The 19,924-nt window shown below is 41.1% G+C and overlaps 1 protein-coding gene across 1 annotated transcript in view; it reads left to right on the top strand.

Moving 5' to 3' along the window:
* The window catches only part of BUD13 (BUD13 homolog), a 32,898-nt gene that overhangs the window by 9,918 nt on the left and 3,056 nt on the right, over positions 1-19,924 (top strand). The window contains exons 5-9 of the mRNA XM_004465989.4: positions 366-589; positions 2,663-2,768; positions 3,089-3,227; positions 3,534-3,718; positions 3,939-4,020. Coding sequence (XP_004466046.2) covers positions 366-589; positions 2,663-2,768; positions 3,089-3,227; positions 3,534-3,718; positions 3,939-4,020 — 736 coding nt within the window. The remainder of the gene's footprint in view (positions 1-365; positions 590-2,662; positions 2,769-3,088; positions 3,228-3,533; positions 3,719-3,938; positions 4,021-19,924) is intronic.

The following is a 19,924-nucleotide window of genomic DNA, read 5'->3' as shown; positions in this document are numbered from 1 at the left end:
CTGTGTGTCCTTCTGTATCCACTTGCATTATCAGGTGGTACTGGGAAACTCTGTCTCTTTTTTGTTGTGTCATCTTGCTGCATCAGCTCTCCATGTGTGGCGCCACTCCTGGGTGGGCTGCACTTTTTTCACGTGGGGTAGCTCTCCTTGAGGGGCGCACTCCTTGTGTGTGGGGCACCCCTACGTGGGGGTGCCCCTGTGTGGCACGGCACTCCTTGTGCGCGGCAGCACTGCGTGTGGGCCAGCTTACCACACAGGTCATGAGTCCCTAGGTATTGAACCCTGGACCCTCCGTATGGTAGGGAGGCACTCTGTCAGTTGAGCCACGTCCATTTCCCACACCTTAGATTCTTTTTCCTACCCAGGTGACAGCCGGAAAGCCTCTGATTCAGATCTTTCTTCTTCACAACATAAACTCAAACCAAGTCCAGGGCATCAGGATTCGGATTCAGATCTGTCACCTCCACGCAATAGACCCAGGCATAAGGACTCTGATTCTGACCTGTCTCCACCAAGGAGAAAACAGAGGACCAAATCTTCTGATTCCGATCTGTCTCCACCTCGAAAGAGTCAGCCTCCTGGACAGAAGGTACGGCTTTTCAGGAGCTGTATCCTTTTCTTAGTGTGACTCTTCTGTTTTAGATTTCTACAAGTTCCAGAGAACCAAACCAGAGGAGGGGGTAGCTCTTGGTAGTATAGTAAATCTTAGTTAAAAGGAGCTCTAGAATTCTTTCCTCTCTGAACGCAGAACTGGATACAACCCAACCCCGATGGACTTGTAAATACTAGATTTCCTAAAGTGTCTTCTGATTCCTGTATCTTAGTTCCATAAATCTAATTTTAGTAAGTCCAGGAAAACTTCCTATTTTCTTATGAATAAATGGTAGTTTGTACAGTGGAGTTTGGAGCACAGACCTTGAGTCAAACTGATCAAAACTGTTCTGCCACTTATTATCTGTGTGATTTAGGGAAGAGATGTAGCACTAAGCCTCAGCTTCTTCATGTGTGAAATGTGGATCATCGTAATACTTCATAAAGTTATTGTGAGAGTTAAATGAGTAAGTGTAACTAGAACTCTTAGTCCAGTCTCTAGGACAATATAAGCACTAAGTCAGTATTGGTGATTTATTATTATTATAATTGCTGAATTGAACTGCAGGGTCTCTGTATCCAGAACTTAAAAGAGAGATAGTTAAAATTTACAAAAATATCTTTAGAAATTCTGTCTTCTGGGTAGTCAGTGTTTTGTTTTCAATTTATGATAAAGCCCAAATTAGCAAAAAAAAAACAACAAACTACATAAACCCTGGGTCATTGTGTTGTAAATAACACAATATTAATAGTAATAAGGACTCTGATTCTAGTGAGTTGGTTAAGAAATAGAATGATGCGGCCTGTGGTGTACATGTTTCCTTCCAAGGCAGATATCTCAGGCATATTCTTTCTCAGAAGGTCAGGTGGTCCTGCCAGGGTAGACTAGCTTGTCCCTAACCAAGAAGTGAGACTTGAGAACAAAGTTAGATCTCTGTTTCAGCTGGAGCCCTTGACATTTTATGTATTTGTATAGTCCATAGCAAATGTGTCAATAATCAAATCTAGTATTATACATTGCATAAGGGTGTCAGGATAATTGGATACTCCATTTGTGGGTCAGTTTGCTATCTTGCTGCAGCATAGAGATTTGTAAAAAATTTTTGTTGGGTCGTATGTTCTGTTATTATCCTGAAAGATATCCACAATTTAAAGATCTTAGATTTGCTTGAGTTTGCTTTTTTTTTAAAAGATATATTTTATTTATTTTTCCCCATCCACCCCGCCCCCTGTTCCCCCTGTTGTCTGCTCTCTGTGTCTGTTCACTGTGTGTTCTTCTGTGTCTGTTTGTATTCTCATTAGGCAGCTCTGGGAATAGATCCTGGGATCTTCTGAAGTGGGAGAGAGGTGATTGATTACTCTCTTGAGCCACCTCAACTCCTTGTTCTGTTATGTCTTCTTATTTTCTCTCCTTTGTGTCTCTTGTGCATCCTCTTGCTATGCCAGCTCTCTGTGTCAGCTGGCACTCCTGCGCAAGGCGGCTTTCCTATGCTGGGTGGCGTTCCCACGCTGGGTAGCACTCCTGTGCTGGGTGACATTCCCATGGGGCTGGCACTCTGCGTGGGCCAGCTTGCCATGTGGGCCAACTTACCCTAACCAGGATGCCCTGGCATCGAACCCTGGACCTCATATATGGTAGACAGTAGCCCAGTTGGTTGAGTCACGTCCGTTTCCCAGTTTGCTGTCTTAAATGCAATATTTTATCTGTATGGGTCTATACCAGAAGGCTTAAAGCTTGATACTAGGAGCAATGGGAATGGATCTTTGTTTGCAGTTTATATGCTGAAAAGTCAGAAACACAGATGCTTAGCACTCCCTTTAACATCTTGTTGATTCAGGTTTCTATTTACTCTTAAACTTGATTATACTTTTAATTGTCCATGAAATTCAATTTTATTTCTTCTCTTTCTATTTTGTGAATCCAGTGTTTAATAATGAGGATATGAAGCTAGGAATTTTCTTTTTGGTTATTGCTGATATTTAGACAAAAATGCCACTAACCGTGTGTGCCTGTGGAAGCCTCCTGCTAATCATCTCATGACTGTTGAATGCTCCCTTTTCCCTTGCCTAGGCTACACACATGTTTTCTGGGGCCAAAACTGGTTTGGTGTTAGTTGACATACAACGAGAACAACAGGAGCTCAAGAAACGGGACCAAGAAACCATGGAGTTTGGAGGTAAATGTGAAAGTGCACTACCAATCTAGGCTCATATAGCTTTTATTTACATTTTTTACTTTTAAACTTTTAATTGCTCTCTCAGCTCTGGTATTATGTATTATTTTAACTTCTCAGTGGATCCATATGATTCTTTTCTTTCTTGAAAAGTGTTAGTTCTTGCTAATATACACACCTAGTGATCAGTAGAAACTACGTGTGGTCTAGTTGCAAAATTTCTTATCCAGCATCAGAATCCCAAGTGGTTGTTTTCATCAGTAGTAATATATCTGATTTTGTTATCTGGTATTTATCTTAAAAAATATAATTTTCCTTTGCAGCTGAATTCCAATATGCTGAAACCGTCTTTAGAGACAAGTCTGGTCGTAAGAGGAACTTGAAACTGGAACGTTTAGAGCAGAGGAGAAAAGCGGAGAAAGACTCAGAGAGAGATGAGCTGTATGCTCAGTGGGGGAAAGGGTAAGAGAGCCCTGGAGGAAAAGAGGACCGCGGCGCCTGGGGCGCGTGTCCCCCTACTCTGCCCACCACTTGGTTCATTGTTCTGCCTTCGAGTTGATATCAGGATCAGGAAATTCAGTGTGTCGACTCTCTTTCCTAAAGTATTAATATATTCTACACTTCCAGTTGGTGTTCAGGGAATTCTGCCCTTTTCATTATTTGGCCTAGGCTGTTAGAAGGGGGTTCTCCACATGTAGTGTGGTCCATTTCATGTAGGAGTTAAAGTGTTAAATAGAATATCGTACACTCTTGGTTTTTTTTGCCTAGGCTTGCCCAGAGCCGTCAACAGCAACAAAATGTGGAGGATGCAATGAAGGAAATGCAAAAGCCTCTGGCCCGCTATATTGATGATGAAGACCTGGATCGGATGCTGAGAGAACAAGAAAGGGAGGGGGACCCCATGGCCAACTTCATCAAGAAGAATAAGGCCAAGGAGAACAAGAATAAGAAAGGTGGGACTTCTCGGAACCGTTAGAGATAGAGGTAACTTATGTGAAGAAAATCTTTAGGGTGATGACACATAGCTGTGTGCCAAGAAGACTTCCCCTTACAATTTAAAATTCCTGTATTTGGCTGGTAGTTTAGGTTCAATTGAATATTCCTCCTACCCTCCAGCTCTGAATTAGATTAGATAGGTAACCAACTTCTTTTTTTTCTCTCTCCTCTCATTAGTGAGGCCTCGCTACAATGGCCCAGCACCTCCTCCCAACAGATTCAATATCTGGCCTGGTTATCGTTGGGATGGAGTAGACAGGTAAGCCTGAGCATTTCCTGAATTTTTGTTTTCTCTTCTATAGGACCCTATCTTCTCTATTTTTTTTTCTTTTTAAGATTTATTTTTTATTTATTTCTCCTCCCTGACCCTGTTGCCCCTGTTGCCTGCTCTCTGTGTCTATTCACTTTGTGTTCTTCTGTGTCTGCTTGTATTCTCATTAGGTGGCTCCAGCAACCGATCCTGGGACCTTCTGGAGTGGGGGAGACGATTACTCTCTTGTGCCACCTCATCTCCCTATTCTGCTATGTCTTCTTCTTTTCTCTCCTCTGTGTCTCTTGTTGAGCATCTTGCTGTACCAGCTCTCTGCTTTGGCCAGCATTCCTGCGTGGGGCAACATTACCACTCAGGGTGGCACTCCTGCGCAGGGCCACATTCCCAAGTGGGCTGGCACTCTGCAAGGGCCAGCTTGCCGCGTGGGCCAGCTTACCCTCACCAGGAGGCCCTGGGGATCCAACTCTGGACCTCCTATATGGTAGATGGGAGCACAATTGGTTGAGTCACATCTGTTTCCCTCTAACCTTAAATCACCTGACACTCTGCCTCATTCTCTGCTCTAATGTATATACTTTACTTGCTTCCATTTCTTTTTTTTCCCCTATATTTAATTACCCAACCTTTAGAACAAACCTGTTATGAAATTAACCCAGATTATTAACACAGACATACACATTCCCTGTCTTTATTGCATGTAAGTATAACTGTAAATCTGATTTCTGTTTTAAGCCTCATGGCATTGGCATCGTTATGTGAGCCTAACTGGTGCTAGTGGGCCCTTGTCCCTACTTCCTTACTAGGGCACTCCTTCAATAGTTAGGCAAAAAATATTTCTTCAACAGTGTGGCAGATTGAATTATGTAATTCAACACAGACATCTTAAGATTGACCCACATTCCTGTGGGTATGAACCCGTTGTAAACAGGACTTCTTGAAGATGTTGTTTTTTAGGTGTGACCCAACTGAATCAGATTGTGTCTTAATTTGGATAACTGGAGGCTTTAGAAAGATAAACTGGAAGCTTGAGTCAGAGAAAGCCACCCTGAGGAACCAGATGCTGGAAGTCAGCATGAGCCCAGAAGAGAAAGGAGAGAACATCACCATGTAATGGGAAAGCTAAGGAACCCAGAGAGTCAAGGGCGGGTCTTAATTTGGATGACTGTAGGCTCTACAGGAAGTCAAAGATTGCTTCTTTTTCTGAGTTCCACAAATCCCATTTCCCGAGCTTGGAATGCTCCCTCTCCTTCTGTTTCTTGCTCTCTCTCTTTTTTTTTTTTAATTTATTAAAGTATCTCACTTATACATACACATACATAAACAATAAGTGTATAGTAATACTTGTGAACTTAAAAAACAAACATACATAACATCATACAGGACTCTTCATACCTCACCCTACCATCAATACTTTGCATTGTTGTGAAACATTTTTAACTAATGATTAAAGAGCATCCTCAAAATATTACTACTAACCAAAGTATTTTCCCCCCAACCTGCCCTATTATTATTTTTCTTTTTTATTAATTAATTTTTATTGTCTTTTTTTAAAAAGATACATAGATCACACAAAATGTTACATTAAAAAATATAAGAGGTTCCCATATACCCCACTCCCCCCCACCCCCCCCAATCATCCCACATCAACAACCTCTTTTATTAGTGTGGCACATTCATTGCATTTGATTAATATATTTTGGAGCACTGCTACACTGCATGGATTATAGTTTATACTGTAGTTTAAACTCTTCCCCAGTCCATTCAGTGGGTTATGGCAGGATATATAATGTTCTGCATCTGTCCCTGCAATATCATTCAGAATAACTCCAAGTCCCCAAAATGCCCCCAGAATGTATATAAACAATAAGTGTATAATAAAAGTTGTGAATTTACAATGCAAGCATGTATTACATCATGCAGGGGTCCCATACATCAACCCACCACCATTTGTTACAAATTACGAAAGAATATTGTCAAAATCTTACTACTGACTATAGTCCTTATCTTAACATTTGGAGTGTTTTTATTTTTTATGACAGAAGTTGTAAACTTACAAAGCAGTCATACACATGTGCAGAATTTCCCACACAACACCCCTCTATCAACACACCACACTACACTGGTGGAACATTTGTAACAGATTACAAGATAATATCATCAGACTATTAGCAGGTCCACAGCGTACATTTGGCACACTTTTTTCATACTCCCCCATTAACAAGGTACATCTTAGGCATAGATACATGAGTATTAAGTTATTACTGTTAACCACATCCATAGGTCACTCAAGTTTTATTTTTCCCATGCTGATCCACATCCCACTGCAATAGTGATGTACTCTGCTCTAGCTCACAAAGGACACTCTTGCATCTGTATCATCAACCACAATTCTCATCCACCTCTAGGTTTACTGTGCTATTCAGTCCCTAGATTATTCTCTAGCTTTCTGTCAGTTGGTATTTACATCCCTAGACTACCCTTTTCAGCCACATTCCCATTTATAAACGAGCTGTTATTCATTATTATGTGTTACCATCAACTCTGTACTTTTCCATACTTTTTTTTTTTATTTTTAATTTAAAAAAAAATTTATTCCTCCTCCCTGCCCCAGTTGTCTGTTCTCTGTGTCCATTTGCTGCATGTTCTTTTTGTCTGCTTCTGTTGTCAGCGGCACGGGAGTCTGTGTCTCTTTTTGTTGCGTCATCTTGTTGTGTCAGCTCTCTGTGTGTGTGGCGCCATTCTTGGGCATGCTGCACTTTCGTGCTGGGCGGCTCTCCTTTTGGGGCACACTCCTTGCCCGTGGGGCTCCCCTATGCAGGGGACACCCCTGCGTGGCAGGGCACTTCTTGCATGCATCAGCACTGCGCATGGGCCAGCTCCACACCGCAGACCTCCCATGTGGTAGATGGACGCTCTATCCACTGGGCCAAGTCCACTTCCCCTTTTTCACAGTTTTACAGTAAGTTAATTAAAACTTCTAGGTACATTAAACATCAATAGGCCATTTCAGTCCTTCTCTTGTCTTCTTTAAGAATCTATTACCTACAATGAGGTCTTAAAGATATTTTCCTGTATTTTCTTCCAGAAGCTTTATGGTTCTTGCTTTTATATTTTGACTTTTTGGTCCATTTTGAGTTAATTTTTCTAAAAGGTGTGAAATAGGGGTACTCTTTCCTTCTTTCGGCTATGGATATTTACGTTCTCTCAGCACCATTTGTTGAATGGACTGTTCTGCCTGAGATCGGTGGTTTTGACCATAGACGTGAGGGTCTGTTTGTGAGCCATCACTTCAGTTCCATTGGTCTGTGTGTCTGTCTGTATGCCAGTACCATGCTGTTTTACCACTGTAGCTAGGTCATATGATTTAAAGTCTGAAAATGAGAGTCCTCCAACTTTGCTTTTCCTTTTTAAAATGTTTCTGGCTATTCAGGACCTCTTACCCTTCCAAATAAATTTGATAATTGTGTTTTTCACTTATTTAAAAAAAGCTGGTGGAATTTTTATTGGGATTGCTTTGAATCTGTATATCAATTTGAGTAGAATTGACATCTTAATGATGTTTAGTTTTCCAATCTGTGAGCATGGAATGTTCTTCCAGTTATTTAGGTCTTTTTTTTTTTAAGGATTTTTTTTTTTTAAGATTTGGTTTTTAATTGATTTCTCTCCCTACCTCCCCCAGTTGTTTGTTCTCTGTGTCCATTCGCTGTGTGTTCTTCTCTGTCTGCTTTTATTCTTATCAGTGGCACAGGGAATCTCTGTCTCTTTTTATGCCTCATCTTGCTGTGTCAGCTCTCTGTGTGTGTGGCGCCACTCCAGGGCAGGCTGCACTTTTTTCGTGTGGGGCGGCTCTCCTTGTGGGGTGCACTCCTTGTGCGTGGGGCTCCCCTACGTGGGGGACACCCCTGCGTGGCACGGCACTCCTTGCATGCATCAGCACTGTGTGTGGGCCAGCTCACCACATGGATCAGGAGGCCCTGGGTTTTAACCCTGGACCTCCCATGTGGTAGGTGGGCACTCTTATCAGTTGAGCCAAATCCGCTTCCCTATTTAGGTCTTTTTAAAATTTCTTTTAACAATTTGTTGTTGTTTTCTGAATACCAGTCCTTTACTTCGTTGCTTAAGTTTATTCCTGAGTATTTGGGTTTTATCTGTCAAATTTTATTTTCACCAGACTTTTAACAACTTTTAGTTACTTTCATTGATATACTCTTCATTTTCAGACTCTCGTCCAGGTCTCTTTCTCCTGTCTTTTCTTTTCAGGCTGTAGCACAGTCTTTATTATTTCCTGCAAAGCTGGTCTCTTCGTTATAGACTCTGTTTCTGTTTATCTGTGAATATTCTAAACTTGCCCTCATTTTTGAAAGACAGTCTTTCCAGATGTAACATTCTTGTCTGGAAGATTTTCTTTTGCAGTATCTTCAATATATCATATCACTGTCTTCATGACTCCATGGTTTCTGACGAGAAATCACCTCATAGTCTTTTTGGGTATCCCTTATATGTTATGCATTGCTTTTCTCTTGCTGCTCTCAGAATTTTTTTTGTCTTTGGCATTTGACATTCTGGTTAGTATGTGTCTCAGTGTTGGTCTGTTCAGATTTGTTTGGATGGGAGTATGTTGTGCTTCTTGAACATGGATATTTATGTCCTTTAATAGGGTTGGGAAATTTTCTACCATTATTTCTTCAAGTATTCCTTCTGCCCTTTTTCCCTTTTCTTTTCCTTCTGGTACACTCATGATACATATGTTTGCACATCTCTTGCTGTCATTTAGTTCCCTGAGACCTTGTTCAATTTTTTCCGTTATTTTCTTCATCTATTCTTTTGTATGTTCACTTTCAGAGACCATTTCTTCAAGCTCATCAGTCCTTTTTTTTGCCTCCTCAAATCTGCTATTATATGATTCTAGTGTATTTTAAATTTCATTTATTGTACCTTTCATTCCCATTAGATTTGCTATTTTACTGTGTTTCAAATTCTTCTTTGTGCTCATCCATTGTCCTCTTGATATCCTTAATCTCTTTAGCCATCTCATTGAATTTATTAAGGAGATTTGTTTGAACATCTATGATTAGTTGTCTCAACTCCTTTATATCATCTGGAGGCTTATCTTGTTCCTTTAACTGGGCTATATCTTCTTGTTTCTTGGTGTGTACTGTAATTTTTTGTTGGTGTCTTGGCATTTGGCTTAGTAGGTATATTTATTCTGAGTGCAGTTTCTCTCTGTAGTTTAGGGCTTTCTTTCTCTTTCCCCTTTGCTGGTTGTGTAGTAGGAGCCAAGGATGTAGTTCATGCTGCAAGCTCTGGAGGCTGCAGCTGCCCTTATTGCCCCAGGGACTGATAAAGATTCTCCCACCTTTCTCCTTTGCCAGGGGTAGGGACAGAGCCACAGTGTATAATAATCCAAGGTGTACAGGCTTATTCTGGTTGCCCAGAGAGACTAATGAAGATTCATACCCCTTTCTCCCCTGTCCAGGGCAGGGATGGAGCTGCAGGTATGAGCAGCAGTCTATGCCATGTGTGTCCAAAATGACTGTAGTTGTTCTGGTAGACTTCTCACTATTCAGTCTGTGTCAGCCAAATGTACCTGCAGTTACCAGAAGAGGCCGGTGCAGGGTCCGCCAGCTTCCTTCCTGCCAGAATAGCTCCTGAGGTGGCTTGCGTCCCCAGAGTAGGATGACCAAGGGCCTCTGCAGCATGGCCTGTATTTTCCTGGAGAGGCTGGCTCAGGTCCCCCTAGCTTCCTCCCGCCAGGGGTGGGGCTGGGGCTTATACTAGAGCTGCAATCCGATCTGGATGGAAAGAATCCAGTTCCTACCAGCACTGTGATTTTCATTCTGCCCCGCTTCCCCTCATGCCATGGACAGAGCCTCTTTCTGACTTGGACAGGTTCAAACTTTAGCTGTTCTTTGACTTATACTTTAGCCTGCTGAATCTACTAATCAGCAGCTGAAGTTGGTGCCCAACCATCTCTTCCTTACCTGTTTTTGGGAGTTGGAGGTTCCAGTTCCAGCCATGAAACAGCTCCTGAGGCTGCTTGTGTTGCCAGTGGAGGATGGGCACCAGCCTCTGTGGCATGAAGTGCTCTCCTTACGAATCTTCTCTACAGATGGGCAGTCTCCTCCTTCCATTTCCCCAAGGATGCTGCAGGATGCTCTTCTGGTCTCCTGGGGCCCCCAAACAAGTGCTTTCAATAGCTCTGGGTGATTACTAACTGCCCTGTAGCATGAGCTGATTCTTGGAGCTCCTTATTTTGCCACCATCTTGCTGATTGTTCCTTCTGTTTCTTTTTTAAAATACTTTTTAAAGCGTTGGAAAAACGACTTATTATTTCGAAATACTTCCAACCTTATAGGTTAGTTACAAAAATAATACAAACCCCATAAAGAGAACTACAACATACCCTTATACCCCCCACAAGATACATAGATCCATCAATTTTAACATTTTGCCACCTTTACTGTATCATTCTAACTATCCTTTTATCTATCAGTCCATCCATCTATCTTTATATCTATGTATCAGTCCATTTTGTGAACCCTTGAGTGTAGGTTGTATTTATAGCATGCTCCTTGAACACTTAATATTGCCATGTGTATTTTCTAAGAACAAGGATATTCACTTATGGATCACCTTAAGTACACTTGTCAAGTTTAAGAAATTTGACACTGATATAAAGCTTACCTATTTCAATATTTTCATATATACCAACAATGTCCTTTTGAGCCTTTTCTCCTTCCTTATTAGGTCCTGTGTAGGACCGTGAATTGCATTTAATTGTCATCATCTCTTTAGTTGCTCTTTTTTTTTCATTTGTAGGATCTTATATAAAGCATGCACTTTCCCATTTCAGCCACTGTCAGGGATATTCAGTGGGATTAATCACATTCATAGTGTTGTGATACCCACAATACCTTCTATTACTAAAACTTTCCTATCTCCCCCCAAAAATCCTATACCTATTATGCGTTAACTCCACACTCCCCCTGAGCCTGCCTCTGACAACTTGTATTCTACTCTCTCTATATATAAATTTGCATATTCTCTGATGTTTTCTTTGTCCTTAACTTGGGCCTTAAAATTAACATTCTAAATCTTTAACAGTCTCGTTTGCTTTGATACCAACTTAACTTCAATAGTGTACACAAACTACATTTCTGTACCCCTTATCTTCCTAACTTTCTATAGTCCTTGTCACAAATTACATGTATACATTATGAATCCAAAACTTCTGGTTATCATTACATCTTACACAGTTTGCCTTATAGATCCTGTAGGAAGTTCAAAGTTGAGTTATGAACCAAAATACAATAATACTGGCATTTATATTTATCCATGTCATTACTTTTCCTGGAGATCTATATTTCTTCATGCAGCTTCAATCTGTTGAGTATTGTCCTTTTCTTTCGACAAGCAGAACTCTCTCTAGCATCTACTGTAGGGCTGGTCTAGTGGTGATGGACTCCCACAGATTTCGTTTATCTGGGAATGTCTGAATCTCCCTCATTTTTTTTTTAAGATTTATTTATTTATTCCTTCCCCTCCCTCCCTTCCCCTAGTAGTCTGTCCTCTGTGTCCATTGGCCTCTGTGTTCTTCTGTATCTGCTTGTATTCTCATTAGGTGGCTCCAGGAACCAATCCTGGGACCTTCCAGAGTGGGAGAGAGGTGATCATTCTCTTGCACCACCTGAGGTCCCTGTTCTGCGATGTTTCTCATTGTCTCTCCTCTGTGTCTCTTTTTGTTGCATCATTTTGCTGCACTGGCACTCCTGTGCGGGGCAGCACTCCCACATAGGCCGACACTCTGATGGGCCAGCTCGCCATGCGGGCCAGCTTTTGCCTTTACCAGGAAGCCCTGGGCATCGAACCCTGGACCTCCTATATAGTAGACGGGAGCCCAACTGCTTGAACTACATCTGTTTCCCTCCCTCATTTTTGAAAGACGTTTTTGCCAGATATAGAATTCTTGGCTGGCACTTTTTCACTTTCAGCAGTTTAAATATGCCATCCCACTGTCTTCTGGCCTACATGATTTCTGATGAGAAATTGGCATTTAATCTTATTGAGGTTTCTTTGTATGTGACATGTTGCTTCTCTCTTGCAGCTTTCAGAATTCTCTCTTTAACTTTGGCATTTGACAGTTTCATTATAACATGGCATGGTGTGGGTCTGTTTGGGTTATCCTTTTTGTAGTTCATTGAGTATCTTGGATATTTGTATTCATGTTTTTCATTATAATTTGGGACACTTTCAGTCATTATTTCTTTGAATAGTCTCGGCTGCTTCCTCTCTTTTTCTGGTTCTCCCACAGTGCATATGTTGGTATGCTTGATGGTGTCCCATAGGTTCCTCAGGCTCTGTTCACTTTTCATTCTTTTTTCTGCTTCTCAGTCTGGATGGTTTCAAAAATTGTCTTATCTTCACATTCACTGATTCTTTCTTTTTCCAGCTCTGGTGTGCTGTTAAATCCCTTTAGGGAATTTTTAATTTCTGTTGCTACGGACTTGAGCTCTGGTTCCTTTTCATAACCTCCATACCTCTATTGTAATTCTCTTTGTTGTGTTCATCTGTCACTTTCCTGATTTCCTTTAGTTCATTTTTTTTTAAAGATTTATTTTTCCTCTCCCTCTCTCCCACCCTGCTATTTTTGCTGTGTCCATTTCACTGTGTGATCTTCTGTATCTATTTCTCTTTTTTGTCTTCTCATCTTTTCTTTAGGATTCAGAATGATTAGACCCTGGGACCTCTGATGTGGAGAGAGGTTCCCTCTCAATTGCACCACCTTAGTTCCTGGTCTCTGCTGCACTTCACTTTGACTTTCCCCTTCTCTTTCTTTTGTTAGATCATCATCTTGCTGAGTGATTCACTTGTGTGGGCGCTGGCTCACCATGCGGCCACTCACGTGGGCACTCAGCTCACCGCTTGGGCACTGGCTTACATAGACACTGGCTCACTGCGCAGGCATGCTTTCTCTTCTTTTTCACCAGGAGGTCCCAGGGATTGAATCTAGGTCCTCCTATGTGGTAGGCGGAGGCCTTATCACTTGAGCCACATCCGCTTCCCTCCTTTAGTTCTTTGTCCATGTTTTCCTTTAGTTCTTTGAGCATATTTAGGACCATTTTTTAAAAGTCTTTGTCTGGTATGTCCCAGGTCTGAGCTTCTCTGATTGTTCTAATGCTTTAATTTTCTTTGCCTGGCCCATTGCTTTCCTTGAATTCCAGGAGCAAAAGAAAAAAAAAAAAAAAAGGAAAAGGAAAAAGAAAAAAAGAAGGAAAAAAAGAAAACACTTTTTCCAGTATTTGCAGAATGACCTATGCGAGTGCTCTCCTTTTGAGCTTACCCATCAATGAGTTTAGAGACTAGCTTGAAGCCAAAGTGTAGGGTTCTCTTTCTGTGTGTACATCTTGTGCATATGGCCCTGGGATTCCCCCAGCTTAAATGGATATAAACGTCCCCTCTTCCTTTGGAAACAGTTATCTCATAGTCCTGGGTACTATACTCCATTCCTTCAGCCAGTAATCTCTTGCCCCTGGCAGCACGACTTGACTTCTTTCCCACAGCATTCTGAAGGAGAGCTCTGTGAGCTGCCTTCTACATGCAAGGCAAGTTGTGGGAGGGCGAGCTTACATTGAGTGTCCTGGTTCAGTCCCTCAGGTTATCACCAGACATATTGGGTCAGACATGTGTGCGCCCAGTATGTGCACAAGTGTTACTCTACTCCCTCTAGAATTGGGACCAGGGGCCTGAACTAGGAGTGTGGGCCAGCTCCATGGTGAGTAAGTGAGGGGGTGAGAGAGGGTCTAGCCAAGGTGCCACAAGATCCTACTGCTTTTTAAAAATTTCTTTTTCTTTTTTTTTTCTCTCTTCCCTTCCCTGCCCCATCCCCCCCGCCCCACCCCCCCCAGTTGTCTGCTCTCTCTGCCCATTCGCTCTGTATTCTTCTGTGTCTGCTTACATTCTTGTCAGCAGTATTCTGTGTCTTGTTTTTTGTTGGGTCATCTTGCTGCATCAGCTCTCCATGTGTGCAGTGCCATTCCTGGTCAGGCTGCACTTTTTTTCGCGCTGGGTGGCTCTCCTTATGGGGTGCACTCCTTGTGTGTGGGGCTCCTCTATGCGGGGGACACCCCTGCATGGCATGGCACCCCTTGCGCACATCAGTACTGCACGTGGGGCCAGCTCATCACATGGGTCAGGAAGCCCTGGGTTTGAAGCTTGGATCTCCCATGTGGTAGGTGGATGCCCTATCTGTTGGGCCAAATCCACTTCCCCCTACTTCTTTTAAGGTGCCTTTTTCTTGTTTAGGTGCTTCCCCTGTTACTGTAATCCATTTACTGTTTTCTGGAGCTTTGAGAAAGACATTTTTGCCAGTTCTTGTAGGTTGTTCAAAGCTTCAGTGGGAGTATGGAGCCCTGAAGCATCTCATTCAGCTTTTTTGATTGGGGTGGGGCTCAACAGCCTTTGTTGATGACACTGGTTATACTTTCTAAGCTTTAGAGGGAAGATGAGTGAAGTGTGGCAGTTAGGAATCTTTTATATGTAGTATCTTAAAAATGTAGCCCCCAAACCTTAATTTTCGTTACTGCTGTAGAAGTGAGTCACTTGCAGTGTCTCACAGACCCCTATTGCCTCGTCTGTCCACCTACCAGCTTCTGTATCCACATATTCTAACTTCCTGTTTTTTACCATGGATGAACTATATGTACTCCTATCCAAATTCAGTTCCTCTACTTACATATTAGAATTTATCTCCTCTTTCCTACTAAAGGGCATTGTTCTAGCATCTAGCATGGTGATTCACAAACCTTTTGTTTCAGGACCCCTTTACACTTAAATTATCGAGGAACCCAAAAGCTTTGATTAAGTAGGTTTTATCTATTAATAATTTACTGTATTAGAAATTAAAGTGGATGAGTTTAAATACTCATTAATTTTAGAAAATAATTTTTAAATTACTTGTTAACATAACTGTCATATTTTTGTGAAAAATAACTATATTTTCCAAGTTAAAAAATTGCGAGAAAAATGGTATTGATGTACATTTTTTGCAAATCTCATTAATGTCTGGCTTAATAGAAGACAACTAGATATTTTTGTGATCTGTTGTTTGATTGAAGTATAAAAATTTAACCTCATACATATAGATAGGTAGTAAAGGAAAGTGTGTTATATTGTTTGATACTGCACAAAACCTCAACAAGTAGTAATTTCTTTGCTACTGCACAAAAACTCAACAAGTAGAAATTTCTTAATTTCTTAAGTAATGTAGAATCTGAAACCATGCCAAAGAACTTTTCATCTATGTTAAAATCCATTCATCTTTCTTGTACTTTGTATAGTGAATGATTTTATAACGTCATTTGCTGGTCATGTGGGAAAAATTGGTTCACTGAGTTTTTTGAAACTCCCAAATTTGACATATTATATAATATCAAAACATTACCTTTAAAACAGTGAGCAAACAGACAAGTTAATCACACCTTGGATCACATCACAAAAGTCTTTAAATACTGGGAAGCTAAAAAGTTTATAGTGGGCAATACAGGTTTTTCAAATTTATAATTTATACTTGAAAGCTAGAATTTTATCATAGGCAACAAATAGTGTTAGTTGTCCTTGAAGCTCATTTTGTATAATAGCTCTTTGTAGATTCCATTGGAGTTTCTATCTAGAGAATCTCATCTGTGAATAAAGACAGTTTTACTTCTTCCTATGCAATCTTTTGTTCCTTTTTCTTGCCTTATTGCACTAGCTAGAACTTTCAGTGCAGATGTTGAATTGAAGTAGTAATTCTAGTGATTGCATTTTTATTTTAGAATTTCTAACTTGCATATTTTCTAAATCTAACTGGTCATTTTATACTATTTGATTTCTTGCCCATATTTTAATTATATCTTCTTTCTTTTAAAAATTAAACATAATTTTTTATGCTAAGTTAATTCTAATATCTGAAGTCCTTGCATGTCTAAATGATCTATTTGTTCTTTCTTTTGAATCTTATTTATGATGTTTGTTTCCTCATGTGTTTTATAATTTTAAAATGTGAGTTTGTTTCATTAACCGCAATCGGTGGGAATACTGAGGACTATAAGTAGAGGGCCTTCAGAGAAGAATTGCATTTACTTTTGCCTGGTGCCCCAGGGTGCCGCCAGCTGTGTTACTTATGTTAATTTCTTGACTACTAGTTTCTCAGACTATTTGAGTAGAAAACATTGAGCCACATACTCAGTGTATGGACTGGAGTCAATAATTCCCAGGGAAGACTTCTTCTCCCACCCAGAGGCTCCAAAATCCAGGGCTGAAACCAAAAGAGTCAAGTTACATTATAGTTCCCTTTTGTACATAGGTGGGTATTTTTCCTGGCCTCCCTCTCACTGGGATATAGCTCTTCAAGGGTTCTAGCTCTGAGTGGGAGTCTCAATCCACCTCCCCATGTTGCATGTACCTAAGGCCTTGTCTTCTGTCCCCCAGGCTGCCATCAAAATCTAAGGCTCCAGTTCCTGCTACTGGCAGGTTTCAGGCTAGCTTACCACTTTGGTTTGCATCTCCTTGTATACAGATTTCTTTCTTGGGTAGCAGGTGATTTTTCAGAATACTAATTTGCCATATAGCCAAAAGCAGGTCTTTTTATAGCTGCAACTTTACTGATGTCTAATTTGCCTTCATCTCTCCTAGTTGCTTTCCTCCAATTCTCATTCTTGTTTTCTCCTGGATTTCTCCTTTTATTTCCTTTTCTCATCGTTGCTTTCTTTCTGATTATTCATTCTTCTGTCACCTTTTCTAATTTTGTCACTCTTTGATCCATTGCAAGCAAACATTTCCCGAACAGATCTATAGTATGTTACAGTTGAGGGGAAGAAAGTAGAAAGATCAATTACTCTAACCTCCATTATTTATAATAGAGAAATTGAGGCCCAGATAAATTAAGCAATTTACCTGTAGTCATGCAGGTTACTTGATAAAATTGGAATTAGAACCTTGGGCTCCTCATTCCTAGTTCAAAGCTCTTTCTCCTGTGTTCTCTTGCCATTTGTTTTTTGATTCAGCTTAGCTTTTGATTTGCTATGTATCTGCCCTTGGTATGATCATATTAGTGTTGATTTTCTTAAGTACTTATTTCCTGGGAGGCAAAAACAGTGGTTTCCTCAGTGTTCTGGAATATCATGCATGCTTGTAAAGTTGAAGATGGTGCCATTCATAATAAGCCTCCCTTCTTCTTACATCCCATTACTCAACCCACTTGTCCTTTCGGGAGGACTTTAGGAAAGAAAAAAACCTATTACCTCAATTGGGTCAGAAACATTTAGCATACATATTTAACTAAGCAGCTATATCCTGGATGCCAGGGATTTAACAACTAATGAGAGAGAGCCCCTGAGCCCAGGAGCTCACTTTCTACTTAGAGGAGAAGGCAGACAAGTAATGATTTCAGTGGTACCTGGTAGTCTGACTGTAGGGCAGGGGTTCTTAACATGGGATCTGTGAGCTTGAATTGAAATTTTTAAAAAAACCATTCTTGTAGGGAAATGTTGGTGCAGGTATGATATACTTATTAAATAATACACAGTATAATGTGGACTCAGTAAGGGGTCCATGGTTTTCACCTGACTGGCAAAGGGGTCTGTGGAATAAAAAAGGTTAAGAACCCCAGCTATAGAGGTTTTTCTAGGTGCTTTGGGAGCACAAAGGAGGAGTCAGTTCAGCTTTGGGAGGGTGTGGTCTGGAAACACTTCCTAGAGGAGGCATATATGAACCTATTATTAAAGGATGTTGGTAACCAATCAAGGTAAGAAGGAAAGGAAAGACATTTAAAGGAGAGGATCCTTTATGTGCAAAGGCATAAAGAGATGGAACAGCATAGTGTTATGGGGCATCATAAGTAGTTTTCTGTTGTTGAATTGCATAATGTATGAAGTGGAATTTGGCTGAGTGACCTGGAGAGGTAGGTAGGGGGCAGCTCAGGGTGAGTCTTGGAAGTCTGAGGAGCTTGGTCTTTGCACTAAAGGCAAAGGAAGGCATTGAAGGATTAAAAGCAGCTCTGCAGTTTAGATAAATGAATCATTAAGGCAATAATATGAAGAATTTCAAGGACACACGTTTGGAAGCAGGGAGACCAGATATAGGGCTGTTGCAGGAGATGAGGCTAGAGGTAATGAAGGTCTGATTTGTGACAGTGGTAGTAAGAATGGAAAGAAGAGAGCATAGAGAAGTGTTTAGGTGACCGTTGGGGGAAGAGGAAGGAAGAGTTCACTGGATTTGGCAATAAAGGAGGCATCATGATCTGTAGTGAAACAAAAGTCAGGTTGTATTGTGTCAAGGAGTGAATGAGAAATGAGGAAACAGACTACTGAATATAGGTTCTTTCAAGAAGTTTTGATAAGAAGACAGGGAGAATGCATAGTAATTAGAAGGGAATTTGATGTCCATTCACCCTTGTGTTGATATCCACACTGTATTCTCCCTACTCCCCTTGCTCTTTTCTCTTGTCATTTCTTCTTGGTCACCTTTGAGAGCTCCTCTTCCTCTGTACACACCTTAAATTGTGATGTTTCTCAGCACTCTGTCCATAGCTCTTAGCTCTTCTCACTTTGTGTGCTCTCTCTATATGAATTTTATCTAGTCATACCTTCAACTACCACCTGTATGTACAGGATGCCCAAATCTATTTACAGCTTGGTCTAGTATATCTAGCTACATGTTGGATTTCTTTAGTGATAAGTACTCGAGGCACCTCAAACGCAACAAGTTCAAAACTGAATTCCTCATTGTTTAGTACTATAAACCTGCTCCTACTCTTGTGCTCTCTATTCTGGTGGGAGGCAGCCTCATTCATCTAGTCACTCAAATCATTAAGTCAAACCTATCTCCTTCTGTGTCCTTGTTCATTGAATCAGTCGCTTAACTTTGCCTTCTTTGTTTTCTTTCTTCCCTCTTCATCATCTCTTGTCTGGACCATTGCATTAACTTTCCTGCCTCACAGCTCCTCATGGTGATCTCTAAAATATCCTTCATGCTTCCAGGCTGAAATCTAAGTTTTTATTACCACGACTTACCAAGCTCATTATGATTTGGCCTCTGCTACTTTCATTGTCATGCTTTAGATTCCAGCCATGCCAATACCCCCCTGATCCTTCTGGCCTTTCCTGCCTCTAACCCTCTAGTTAACTCTTTCTTTTCAGACTTAGCTTCGGAACTACCTCCAAGAACCTCTTTCTGACCATTCTCATCCATCCCTCATGTCACCTTTTTCACCACACTACCCAAACCCCAAGCTAAGATCCCTATTTTATTTTCATGCTACTATATTCATATTTTTCTTAGTATGTGCTTGTTATTTTAATTATTTGTTCAAACGTCTTTCCTGTTCTAATCTGAGTTCATTAGGACAGATATTGTGTCATACTCGTTCATTTTCATGCAGGGCCTAGTACATTTTAATTTATTTCTTAAAGATTTATTTATTTCTCCTTCCTCCCTCCCCTCCGTCCCCCGTTGTCTGGTCTGTGTCAACTCGCTGTGTGTTCTTCTGTGCCCGCTTGTACCCTTGGTTGCACCGGGAAACTATGTCTCTTTTTTGTTACGTCTTCTTGCTGCGTCAGCTCTCTGTGTGTGCCATGCCACTCCTGGGCAGGCTGTGCTTTTTTCACGTGGGGTGGCTCTCCTTGCAGGGCGCACTCCTTGCGCATGGCGCACCCCCATGCAGGGGCGCCCCAGCATGGCACGGCACTCCTTGCGTGTGGCAGCTCTGTGCGTGGGCCAGCTCACCACGTGGGTCAGGAGGGCCTGGGGATCAAACCCTGGACCGTCCCATATGGTAGCCGGATGCTCTATTAGCTGAGCCACGTCTGCTTCCCTTAACAACTCAATAAGTGTTTGTTTATGGGTAAAATATGAA

This window comes from Dasypus novemcinctus, chromosome 27 (assembly GCF_030445035.2).
Source record: "Dasypus novemcinctus isolate mDasNov1 chromosome 27, mDasNov1.1.hap2, whole genome shotgun sequence".
NCBI classification, from domain to species: domain Eukaryota; kingdom Metazoa; phylum Chordata; class Mammalia; order Cingulata; family Dasypodidae; genus Dasypus; species Dasypus novemcinctus.
The sequence above is the reverse complement of the archived record's forward strand: the minus strand, read 5'-3'. Positions and strand labels throughout refer to the sequence as shown.